This window comes from Portunus trituberculatus, chromosome 12 (assembly GCF_017591435.1).
Source record: "Portunus trituberculatus isolate SZX2019 chromosome 12, ASM1759143v1, whole genome shotgun sequence".
NCBI classification, from domain to species: Eukaryota; Metazoa; Arthropoda; class Malacostraca; order Decapoda; family Portunidae; genus Portunus; species Portunus trituberculatus.
This window is the reverse complement of record NC_059266.1, coordinates 2,455,539-2,468,011: the sequence shown is the minus strand read 5'-3', so window position 1 is coordinate 2,468,011 and position 12,473 is coordinate 2,455,539. Positions and strand designations below refer to the sequence as shown.

Here is a 12,473-nt window from a genome sequence, read left to right as displayed (position 1 = left end):
TGTTGCCCTTGGCTGGTATCCCTCCTCCATAAAAAAAAAACATCCCTTTTCCCTCCAACCATCCATTTATTTTTTTTCAAGCATATCTTTTCTCTTCCATCCAAACATTCCCTTCCCCCTATTCTTCTAACCATTCTCCCATTCATCCATTTCTTTCTCTATCCTTTCCTTTATTTTCCTGCAACCCAATGGAAATTCAGAATAAGGTATACGTACAAAAAATTTTAAAGAGTTGCATTACGTACAGAGAGAGAGAGAGAGAGAGAGAGAGAGAGAGAGAGAGAGAACATTTGAACATTTGAACATTTATTTATAGCCAGGGAGTGCATGTTATTATGTAACTTTACTACATAAGGTTTCGATGGCTAGCCCTTTTTTAAGCGTAAGCTTTTCAGGCAACTTGTAAAAAATGTAACACAAACACACACACAAGAATGAAAATAATGAAAACTAATAAACTTACACATAAAGAAGTAAAGAAAAAACAAATACAAACGTACGAAAATACAAATGCAAACATATAAAGAGAGAGAGAGAGAGAGAGAGAGAGAGAGAGAGAGAGAGAGAGAGAGAGAGAGAGTGGTGATTAAGAGGTAATCATCAACAGTCACACGCCATAACATTATGATCCGTCTAACGAGAACATCACACAGAAAGAGAAGTTGACCACCCTAATTATTGCCCTAATGCCTCTAATATCCCGTGTGTGTGTGTGTGTGTGTGTGTGTGTGTGTGTGTGTGTGATGGATATCCAGTGATTTATTTTCTTTATTGTATTGTTATCTTTTTTTCATGTTTTTGTTCTTGTGTTTTTTTTTTTTTTTTAAATGGTGGTTGAAGTTCTGATTGTGGTGGTATAGTTATTGTTGTTAATCTTTTTACTATTTTGCTCATAATCTAATAATGATAATAGTAATAATAACATATCTCATTTTCCATCCCTGCAAAAAATTTCTCTCCTTCCTTATCTTCTCTTTCTTCTTACGTCTTTCTTTTCCTTCGTTATATCTTCTTTTCCCGGTCATTCTCATCATTCTTTCTCATCCCTTCTCGTCGTCTTCGTCTTTCTGTTTCCCGACTGACTTTCCTCTTCTTCATCCTTGCCTTTCTTCCTTCTCTCCTCCTCTCTTACACTTTCCTCTTTTTTCTTTTATCTCCTTCTCAACACATAGTTCACTTTTTATCCTTCTTCATCATCATCGTCATCTTCATTTTCATTATTTTTTTTCTTTCCTTATTCTTTTTCTTTTCTCTTCTTCTTTCACTTTATTTTTTTTTCATCTCATTTTTTTTTTTTTTTGCTTTCTTCGTTCATCTTCTTGTTCTTGTTATTTTTATTCTTCTTCTTGTTCTTGTTATTATTTTCATTCTTCTTCCTGTTGTTGTTGTTGTTGTTGTTGTTGGGTGGTGGTGGTGGTGGTGGTGGTGGTGGTGGTGGTGGTGAAGGTGGTGGTGGTGTTGTCCTTCTTCCTTTTCTTCTTCTTCTTCTTCTTCTTCTTCTTCTTCTTCTTCTTCTTCTTCTTCTTCTTCTTCTTCTTCTTCTTCTTCTTTCTTCTTCTTTTCTTCTTCTTCTTCTTCTTCTTCTTCTTCTTCTTCTTCTTCTTCTTCTTCTTCTTCTTCTTCTTCTTCTTCTTCTTCTTCTTCTTCTTCTTCCTCTTCTTTTTCGTTTTCTCCTGCTCCTTCTCCTCCTCCTCCTCCTCCTCCTCCTCCTCCTCCTCCTCCTCCTCCTCCTCCTCCTCCTCCTTCCCTCAGATCACAGACATGCCTCGCCTTGTCTCCGGCAGGATGTTGCTGCAACCCTGAGAAAGAAAAAAATTATTTGTATTCCCTTCGATTTTACAATATCAACATTATTCTCCTTTTTATTATTGCGTCTCGTATTTTGTTTGTCATTCGTTTATGTATTTCCTTTTTACTTTCATTCTTTCTTCATTTTTGTGTCATTTTTTTTTTAATTCTTTAGTTTGTCTGTCTTTTTCTCTTTTGTGTTCATTAAATACATGTTTTGGATTAATTAGAAAGATAGTTTATTTTCTTTTCTTTCTTCCATAGTTTTTGTTAATTTTACTTTTGTATATTTGAGGATGTTAGCTCTCTCTCTCTCTCTCTCTCTCTCTCTCTCTCTCTCTCTCTCTCTCTCTCTCTCTCTCTCTCTCTCTCTCTCTCTCTCTCTCTCTCTCTCTCTCTCTCTCTCTCTCTCTCTCTCTCTCTCTCTCTCTCTTTCGTCACTCGTTTCTCTGATCACTAAAAGCGGATGGAAGACAGGGTTGACCTCTCTGAGCTTTCTCCTCCTCCTCCTCCTCCTCCTCCTCCTCCTCCTCCTCCTCCTCCTCCTCCTCCTCCTCCTCTCCTCCTCTCTCTCTCCACCTCTCTCTCTCTTCCTATTTCCATTTCTCGTTTCCTCGATCTTGTCTTTAAGTCTTCCTTTGGTGTTCTTTGGTCTTATATCATCTCTCTCTCTCTCTCTCTCTCTCTCTCTCTCTCTCTCTCTCTCTCTCTCTCTCTCTCTCTCTCTCTCTCTCTCTCTCTCTCTCTCTCTCTCTCTCCGTTATCAGATTGTGCGCATCCTTTCTCCTTGTCTGCGTTGCTTCTTATCGCCTCTTCCCCCATTTACTCTTCTTTTCCCCTACCGTGACTTCCTTCTTCCTCTATCTCTCTCCTCCCTCAATCTCTTATCTTTTGGGCAAAATTCACACACTCTTGACTCGATTCTTTTAACGCCCTATTCCTTCCACCTTCCCTATCTTTCCACCTTTCTTAGTCCTGTGTTCTCGTCCCTCCATGTCTCCCTACTCTCCTCCTCCTCCTCCTCCTCCTCCTCCTCGATTTCTTCCTTTTCCTTCTCCCAAGCCTGTCACCTCCGTTTTCTTTCACTTTTTTCTTTTTTTTCTTTTTTTTTATTCGCCTTGTCTCTTTCTCTTGGTTTTGTTTCGCCATCCAGTTTTGTCATGTTTTCATCCATTCTTGACGTTCTTTCTTTATGTTTCTCTCTCCTTCTCTCCCTTTCTCACTCGTCTTTTCCTTCTTTCTTCCTCTATTCCTTCTCTATCTTTCCTTACTTCCTTCATCTCTCGACGTTCTCTCATTCCTTCACTCTCCGCTTCTCTTTCACGCTCTTCGTTGCAGTATTCCCTTCCTCTTCCTCCCGTTCCTCTCACTCCTTTACATCCTCTCCCTGTTTCCATGTTCCTTCTCCTTCCTCTTCCTTTCTTCTCCTCCTCCTCCTCCTCCTCCTCCTCCTCCTCTTCTCAAAGCACTGAACTCGATCGATGTCTATCCTTGGAAGCTTCTCTCGTCGTCAACTTGTTTCATTAGCATAAGGGCCCATCGATAGTTTCTGCTCTTAAATTCATCACTCAAGCCGTTCCCTGCAGCCTGCGCAGCCTTCAGAGGGCAAGAACGATCCCTTGGAAACTGTCTTTATTCATCGCAATTTGCCATTTATAGAAGCATTACGTGTGTGCTGTGTTTTGGCTTCCTTTCTTTTGGTGTTTTACTTTATTACTTGCATTTGTGTGTGTTCTTGTGGTGGTAGGGGTGGTGGTGGTAGTAGTAGTAGTAGTAGTAGTAGTAGTAGTAGTAGTAGTAGTAGTAGTAGTAGTAGTAGAGGAGTAGTAGTAGTAGTAGATGTAGTAGTAGAAACAGAGATATGCAGAGTAACAGACAAAACCTAAACACGTTTTAAGGAGTGGTAAAAGAAAGGGACGATGCTCTCACACACACACACACACACACACACACACACACACACACACACACACACACACACACACACACACACACACACACACACACACACACACACAGTCCAATCAGTATCCCCATTACCAATAAATTATAAACATCACAACAATAGAGAGAGAGAGAGAGAGAGAGAGAGAGAGAGAGAGAGAGAACAAAATCCCAAATTAAGCTTATGCATATTTGGCGCATCCAGAATAACGGTCTTGGGAGTGAAAGCTTTAATAATTTAATGACACCTGACCTCATTCTGACCCGGAGATAATCCGCAGGTAACACTCCAGGTAAGAGGCGACACACCTGGACCTTCCCCGCCGCCTCCCTCACACTTAGAGCTCAAAATCCTCTTGCTTTTGACTGTGAATAAAAGAAAATGTGCGCTCTTATCCTCTTTTGCCTTCGTCTTTCCTGCCTGTTCCTCCTCCCAGTTTGCAGTCACACGAAGTTAGATTTTTTTGTTCGTTTTGTTTTGAGTAAAGTTAGGTAAGGGTGTGTATTTGTGTGTGTGTGTATGTGTGTGTGTGTGTGTGTGTGTGTGTGTGTGTGTGTGTGTGTTTGTGTGTGTGTGTGTATGTGTGTGTATGCGCTTGTCTGAAATCCTGTCAATATTGTAGACGAAAAAAAAAAAAAAAGACTTATTCTGATTTAGTTGCGAAAGAAGTATTGGGCTTATAGAAAACCGTGTCATCGGTTTATAGTAAAGACTCATATTTGAAAATAGTGCTTATATGAATATAGAGCATTTCAAAAAAAGTCCTAATCAGAAAACGTACCATTTCAAATTAGTCCGTATATGAATACAGATCATTTGAAATTAGTTCCAATCAGAGTGCAGACCATTTCAAAACGCTTTATTCGGAAATATACCATTTGAAAACCGTACCCATTAGAGTTCAGACAATTTCAAAACACTTCATCACATTATAAACCATTTTGTAACACTCTACGAGAATACAAACCATTTCAAAACAGGACTGACTCACTAGAAAATAGACCATCTCAAAATACGTGTCATCATTTGTACAGTAACTCCCCGTTTCAAAACAGTCCCTTATACAATAGACTCTCAAAATCCGTGTCCAGGTTAGAGTAATTCCCTATATAAAAAAAAAAGACTTTATACGAACACATGCAAGCTGACCCTTTGAAAATACGAGTAAAGAGTAGAGGAAGAGAAAAAGTGAGGGGAGTTTTAACCTCTTAAGTACCATGGCGATTTTCTGTATTCATTCTGCGTACCACTTGGTGAGTTTATACAGCTTCAGAAACTAATGGGGGAATTAAAAATAGTGAAGACTGTGACCATTAATCTTCTAACCTCCATAGACTCTTCCCAATGTCAATATAATGGTCTAACCGTACACAAATTTCAAGGTAAAACTGTGTCCCAATATCGAAGGGGTTAAAGGGAAGGAGAGAGAGGAGAATGAGGAAAAAAAGAGTAAAGAAACCAGGATAGTGACTGAAAGGGGCAAAAATAGATGTGTAGTAGTAGTTGTAGCAGTATGGGAAGGAGAAGGAGGAGCAGGAAATAAAAGAGGAAAATGACAGAAGAGGATAAAAATAGATATCTAGTAGTTGTAGTAGTAGTAGTAGTAGTAGTAGTGTCAAGGTTCACAGAGTAATTCCCCTCCCCAATATTCCCAGGTCAAGGTATTCCGTGCATTCACTCAATCAGGCTCCGGCCATCAGGTGACGAGGCGGGGATCGGCTTAAGTTCCGATCAATTAAGTGTAATGGCCAGTAATCGCGTCCATACAAAGACTAACGAGCCGTGAGTCCAGTGAGGAGAGGCAGGAAGGAAGGAAGGAAGAGGAGGAGGAATGTGAGGGAATGTTGGACTAGGAGGAAATTGTAGAAATCGTACCTAATGCTGTTTCACCTTCCTTTTCTCTCTCTCTCTCTCTCTCTCTCTCTCTCTCTCTCTCTCTCTCTCTCTCTCTCTCTCTCTCTCTCTCTCTCTCTCTCTCTCTCTCCTACATTTTTTATACATTCATGCCTTTTTATCATGTATCAGTATTCCACTTCTGTCCACCTATCGATTATTCATTACATTTATCCACCCTTACATTTCACTATCTATTAGACTTCCTATATATCTATCATCTTATTAAATCAGTTATTTTATTATTTGACCCTTCTTTTCATCAACCATTTAATTTTTTCATTGATTCACAAAATGTTTCCTCCAATATTCTATTCACCAGTCTACCCATCCTTTCTTCCACCCGTCCTCTCATCCATTCAGTCATCCGTACTTTCTTTCAGCAATCCATACATCCATCATTTCATCAAACTTTCCTGTCATCTATTACATCCATTCATACTTTCTTCCTCCAGTCTTTTCATTCGTCAATCATTCCTTACTGGAGTTTTTGTATCAGTCATTAAATCATTTCACTCTTCGATCCATTTCTCCCTCTCTCCATCCCTTCCCCCGTCCTTCTATACATCCATCCACCGCCAAGCACGCCGTCCTGTCAGCCAACCCCGCACAGCCTCAGTAATCCTGTTCAAACACGTTCTCTAACCCCCCAAAGAAGTCCAAGTTAAGATTCATGATCCATTTTCCCTCACTGGTTCCCTTCCCTTTCATCGTTCCCTTTACTCTCTCTCTCTCTCTCTCTCTCTCTCTCTCTCTCTCTCTCTCTCTCTCTCTCTCTCTCTCTCTCTCTCTCTCTCTCTCTCTCTCTCTCTCTCTCTCTCTCTCTGCTTTTCAAACTATCCTCTTACTTTCTCCTCTTCATCACTCTTCTATTTCACCTCCTTTGCTCTTTCAATCTTTTCTGTTTCTCTTTCATCCTCATTCATTTTAGCTGCTTTCACTTCTCCCGTGTGTGTGTGTGTGTGTGTGTGTGTGTGTGTGTGTGTGTGTGTGTGTGTGTGTGTGTGTGTGTGTGTGTGTGTGTGTGTTGGTTTTTGCTGGTCCTCACTCACCTTGACATATCCTTTACGGGCGCATCGCTATCACCGCTGACGGCAAGACGCGAGTATTTCCACACAGAAACTGCACACTGACTGCTTTCTCTGTGTCTCTCCCTCTCTCTCTATCCAGTTTTGTGAAGCTGTTCTGGCGCCGGGTGTCTGACTTGTAATGGTATTAGTTGTGACTTAGATTCCTTTGACGGCTTTCTGTGCGGAGTTTGGCTGGTTGTATTTGAGCAGTTTGTCGTGTTTTGATCAGTGGAGTAGTTTTGCTTTTAGTTGTGATAATACTTTCTGGTTTATGTTGTTGAAGGTTTGCTGAAGAGTCTTGCTATTCGTCTTATAATGTTAATTCTTGTGAATGTTAATGACAATGGTCTAAGAGTCGAAAGTGTGTGTGTTTCCCAGAATTTGACGGTATAAGATTGTATGTAGTGATAACACAAACACGACTGAAAGTAAAATTGTCGAGAAACTGGATTGAGAGTAAGGACTTTAAAGGCGATTCTGTCAAACGTATCAGTAAACAAGTTGAGAGTGTTACAGCAGTGAGGACCATGAAATTTCTCCATTTTGTTTATTTATTTTTTTATTCGTTAATTTATTTTCACTTAACTGTCATGTGCGTGTGACCAGAAAATTATCTCTCTCTCTCTCTCTCTCTCTCTCTCTCTCTCTCTCTCTCTCTCTCTCTCTCTCTCTCTCTCTCTCTCTCTCTCTCTCTCTCTCTCTCTCTCTCTCTCTCTCTCTCTCTCTCTCTCTCTCTCTCTCTCTCTCTCTCTCTCTCTCTCTCTCTCTCTCTCTCTCTCTCTCTCTCTCACTCAATTACTGATAAAGATGTATTTCCAAAATAGGCGCTACTACACACTGCCATACACACACACACACAGAGCACAAAAGCATCAGTGTCAGTCAAGTTGTCCCAGCCATCAATAAATTAATACTTACTCTCCCTTCCATTCCTCCAACGCTTTTTATGTATTGCTGTCGCCACCTGCTGGTTGTTATAATGATGATTGATTGATACAGTGACAGTACGTTTGTGTTTGGTGGTGTATGTGTCTTTTATGTTGTTTATACACACACACACACACACACACACACACACACACACACACACACACACACACACACACACACACACACACACTCAGATATACGTTCATCATTTTCTCTCCGCACTGTGATGCCAACAGACGTAATGTTTCAACTGGTAAAAGAAAACGGAAGCATGTGAGAATATATATATTGAGAGAGAGAGAGAGAGAGATTCGTGCCTCATTAAAGACTTTTGTGGGCATTCACTCACTTGCATTTTATATTCATTTATTTTTTTAAACATATATTTCATTTTCCTTCCTTGTTTTATTAATATTATCTTTGACTATGAATTTCCGTTTCCATTTTCATTATTCTCTCTCTCTCTCTCTCTCTCTCTCTCTCTCTCTCTCTCTCTCTCTCTCTCTCTCTCTCTCTCTCTCTCTCTCTCTCTCTCTCTCTCTCTCTCTCTCTCTCTTTCTCTCTCTCGGTCTTCCATCATCGTCATCTACTCCATCACGGCTCATTATCTCTGCCCTGTATCTCCTTTACTCATTAATTATACATATCTTCCCTCCTCTTCTTTTTCATTCACGTCTAGTCCCATTTTCCCTCACGCCGGGCCACATCCTTCCCTCCCGACCCACTCTTACTCCCTCTCCTCTCTCTCTCTCTTCCTCTTCCTCTTCCTCTTCCTCTTCCTTCTTCCCCTCGTCACAACACATTAAGCCCGCGAGAACGTTAAGTCTCAACCGGGGAGTTCATTTCAGTGTTGTTCATCTTAAGCCTCTCGTTGTCCTCCTTCCTTCCTCCCTCCAGTGGTGCCTTTTGCTTTAATGTCACCAAGTAGGCCTTTTCCTTCCCTTTCTCGCTTTCTCGCTTTCTCTCTCTCTCTCTCTCTCTCTCTCTCTCTCTCTCTCTCTCTCTCTCTCTCTCTCTCTCTCTCTCTCTCTCTCTCTCTCTCTCTCTCTCTCTCTCTCTCTCTCTCTCTTGCTCTTTTCTTTAACAGTTTTTCTGATTTCTTTTTGGTCACGATTGTGTGTGTGTGTGTGTGTGTGTGTGTGTGTGTGTGTGTGTGTGTGTGTGTGTGTGTGTGTGTGTGTGTGTGTGTGTCCCAGTTTTCCATGATATTCTAATACATTTTAACTCCATTCCGTCTTGCAAGCTCTGTCCCTCACCCTCTTTAACACCATCACCCCCCCATTACATTATGACTCTTACATGTTCTTCCTCCATTAATTCTCACGGCGCGCATTTTTACGTCCCTGAAAAGCGCAGTAATGTATTGGCTACGTTGCGCATTTTTACGACGGAGAACATCCACTTCCTTCGCCACTGTCGTAAATTTTCAGTTGCCGCTTCCTGTCCTAAAATATTCGTATTCGCTTCCCTTGTAAACTTGTAAACCGGATGCGGAGACAGGCAGACAGACAGATGGATGGACAGGCTGCGAGATGTACTACTAGGTCATGTGTACACTGGAAAGTACACGAGGAGGGCAAGTGTGTCAGGAAGGGAAACATTAGCACACACACACACACACACACACACACACACACACACACACACACACACACACACACAAACGACTAGTGTTACCAAGTGAAAAAGTTAGTCTACAATCTCTCTCTCTCTCTCTCTCTCTCTCTCTCTCTCTCTCTCTCTCTCTCTCTCTCTCTCTCTCTCTCTCTCTCTCTCTCTCTCTCTCTCTCTCTCTCTCTCTCTCTCTCTCTCTCTCTGTCCCCTCGTAAACATCAAATCGGGTTCTGTCTCCTTATTCATCCTCGCCGTCGCCATTCATCACCTCCTCATACGCCCTCTTTCTTGCCTCGCCTTGTCCTCCTTTGTCTCCCTTCTTCCTCTCCCTTATATTTCCCTCTTTCCCTCCGTTATTCCTCCTCTATTTCTTTCCATCACCTCCTTCCCACTCTCTTTGCCTTCTATCTCTTTCTCGCTTTTTCTGTCTTTCTTCATCTCTCTGTGTCCACTTTTTTTTTATTTGTCTTTTTCCACTTACTTTTCATCCTTCTTCCTCTTTCTCTTCTCACTTATATCTCTCCCTTTCTCTCTCTCTCTCTCTCTTCCATCCATCACATGTTATTTCTTTTATCTTTTCTTTACTCTATTTCACTCTCCCTTCTCTCTTTTCTTGCATTCATCTTTTCTCCATACATTCCTTGCTATAGCTCCTCTATTTTCCTTGTGTTTTATTTCTCTTTTCCTTTTTATATATTTTTTTTTGCATCAAGCGACAGTTGTGGTGATGTTGTGAGGTATTTATAACCATAGATAGGTGTTGAAACAAGTAAACCAGGTGAGATTGGCCTATTGTCCTGAATTTTGTGCATTAGAAAGACCATAAGGAAATATAGAAAAGATGCTCATGATACATAAAAAGAAAATTAAAGAAAAGAGGATTAGTACATGATTTTTTTTTTTATCCTTGGATCGTGGTGGAAAAAATGACAAAAATTTCACATATCACATTCAACACAACAAGTACATTTTTTTTTTTTTTTTTACTTTTGTCATTTTTTTCACATGTTTTTTTTTCTTTTATTTTGCTTTAATGTTCTTTAAACTAAACATATGCGAATTATCTGAACTTTCCCTAATAATCTGACCACCATCTACACTTTTACCACAAAAAAAACAATTTACCAAAAGAGATTATTAATTACTTGTTAAAATCTACTTATTCTTCATAAACACTGTAAATGTATACATATATTAGTTCATATCAAAACCAACTCCAACTCCTGTATTCTTTGACAACAGCGGAGACAGGGGTTGCATATTTACAACAGATGTACGACAGTTTAACGCGAAATGTACGATGCATCCAAACATCACGCAACAAAGCCTTCATTACCGCGGCGCCTCATCACGGGAGCGTATTGTGCGTCTGGGCTTTGCACCAACACCTCGGATCACCCTAACTTGCCCTCCTCCACGCCCTTGTGAAGCAGGGAGGCGTGGATTCCCCTTAAAGAGCATTAGAACCTCCTCTTACGCTACCCGATCCTCCTAGTCGTGGGATCCGCCAGTAGTGTTCCCGGCTGTGGATGAGGCGGTAGTGTGTCTGTGATGGGTTGAAGGGGAGTGGGAGTAGCTCGGGTGTAGTTTGGTGGGTTTCTTGTTATTGTTGTGTAGTAGTGGTGGTGGTGGTGGTCCTGGTGGTGACAGTAGTAGCAGTAGTAGTAGTGGTAGTTGTTGGTGGTGTTTTGCTAATTATTATTATTATTATTATTATTATTATTATTATTATTATTATTATTATTATTATTACTATTATTATCATATACGTAAATCCTATGTCTTTCAATATTTTTGTCTTTCTTACCTTAATTTTCCTATTTCTTGTCATTCTCATATTTTCTTGTTCACATGGTCTTTCTTCTCCTTTTTCCACTTCATCCACCACCGCCACCTTCTATTCCTTCCTCACAATACTTGCAATCATCCAGGAATTGCAGCAGCACGAAAAGCAACAGGAAAATAACACAGAAGTAAGAGAGAGAGAGAACCCAAACTTTCCTTCATTTACTATAGCCAACATCTATATTCCCTTTCTTTCGTAATTTCTCATTAATTTCACATTAAACCTAATTGTTTTATATAATTTATCGCTCTTTTCTTGATCTTACATAATCAACCTATTTGTTTTCCTTAGCTATATTTATTTTCTTTCTTTCTCAAGCAAGACGTGTAGCCATTTTTTTCGTTATTTCCCTTTTACATCAAGAATTTGTCATTTTTTTTTTTTCCCCATTTCTTTACGTTACGTAGTATGAAAAATCTTTTATGTTTCTTTATATTCATGGTCTTCTATGTTTCTCATCATCTGATACATATTTCCCCTTCATTTATCCACAAAATCATTATTTCCTTACAATCGTTTATTTTCCTTCTAATTCTGCAGTATCATGTAGAACATATTTTCCTTCATTTACCTCCAAAACCAGTATATCCTTATGTTCACTCAAACCAGCATTTCCCACCATTAGTCTCCATTTATACCAGTATTCATACCATCAAACACCTATTCCTCCTTCATTTACCTCCATTTTTACTTATTTTACACCACAAAACCTTTAATCTACCATACATCGATTCAACTAGCCCTTCTTTCCTTACAGGTCTTCTGCGCCTTCAGGAGATCTTCCAGTCCCTCCGTCCCGCTCGCGCCTCCTTCCAGATCCAGGTGGTGAGGCGCGTGGAGTCCGCCTTGGACGCTCTCAACTTTCTCAAAGGCGTGGAGAAGAATAACAGGTGAGAGAGTAGAGGTGTTCCTTGAAAGTGGGATGATGCAAGGAGGAGAAGAAAAAGAGAGAACTGGTGAGGGGAGAGGGAGTGAAGGGAAGGAAGAAAGGAATGAAGAAGAAGAGAGAGAGAGAGAGAGAGTGAGTGTGAATGGGGAAGGAAGTGAGAGAAAAGAGGAAAGAAACGAGGATGGTGACAAAAGAAAAGTTGAAAGTTTGTCAAGTAGTAGTAGTAGTAGTAGTAGTAGTGGTAGTAGTGGCAATAGTGGTGGTAGTAGTAGTAGTAATAGTAAAAGTAGAAGCAGTAGTAGTAGTAGTAGTAGTACCAGTAGTAGGGATATAAGTAGTAGTAATTGTAATAATGGTAGTTGTAGTAGTTGTAGTAGTCGTCATAGTAGTAGTAATAGTAAAAGTAGTAAAATCAGTAGCATTGGCATTCCTAGTAGTAATATAAAAACAGTAGTAACAGTAGCAGCAGCTGTAATACCAGACAGACGATATTTGTAG

At 40.2% G+C, this 12,473-nt stretch overlaps 1 protein-coding gene across 4 annotated transcripts in view; it reads left to right on the top strand.

Annotated features, from left to right (window-relative positions):
* LOC123502760 (glutamate receptor 1-like) overlaps nucleotides 1–12,473 on the top strand; it is an 815,513-nt gene that overhangs the window by 549,624 nt on the left and 253,416 nt on the right. For all 4 annotated transcript variants that reach the window (XM_045252006.1, XM_045252005.1, XM_045252004.1 and 1 more), the window contains exon 6: nucleotides 11,844–11,976. In XM_045252006.1, coding sequence (XP_045107941.1) covers nucleotides 11,844–11,976 — 133 coding nt within the window. The remainder of the gene's footprint in view (nucleotides 1–11,843; nucleotides 11,977–12,473) is intronic.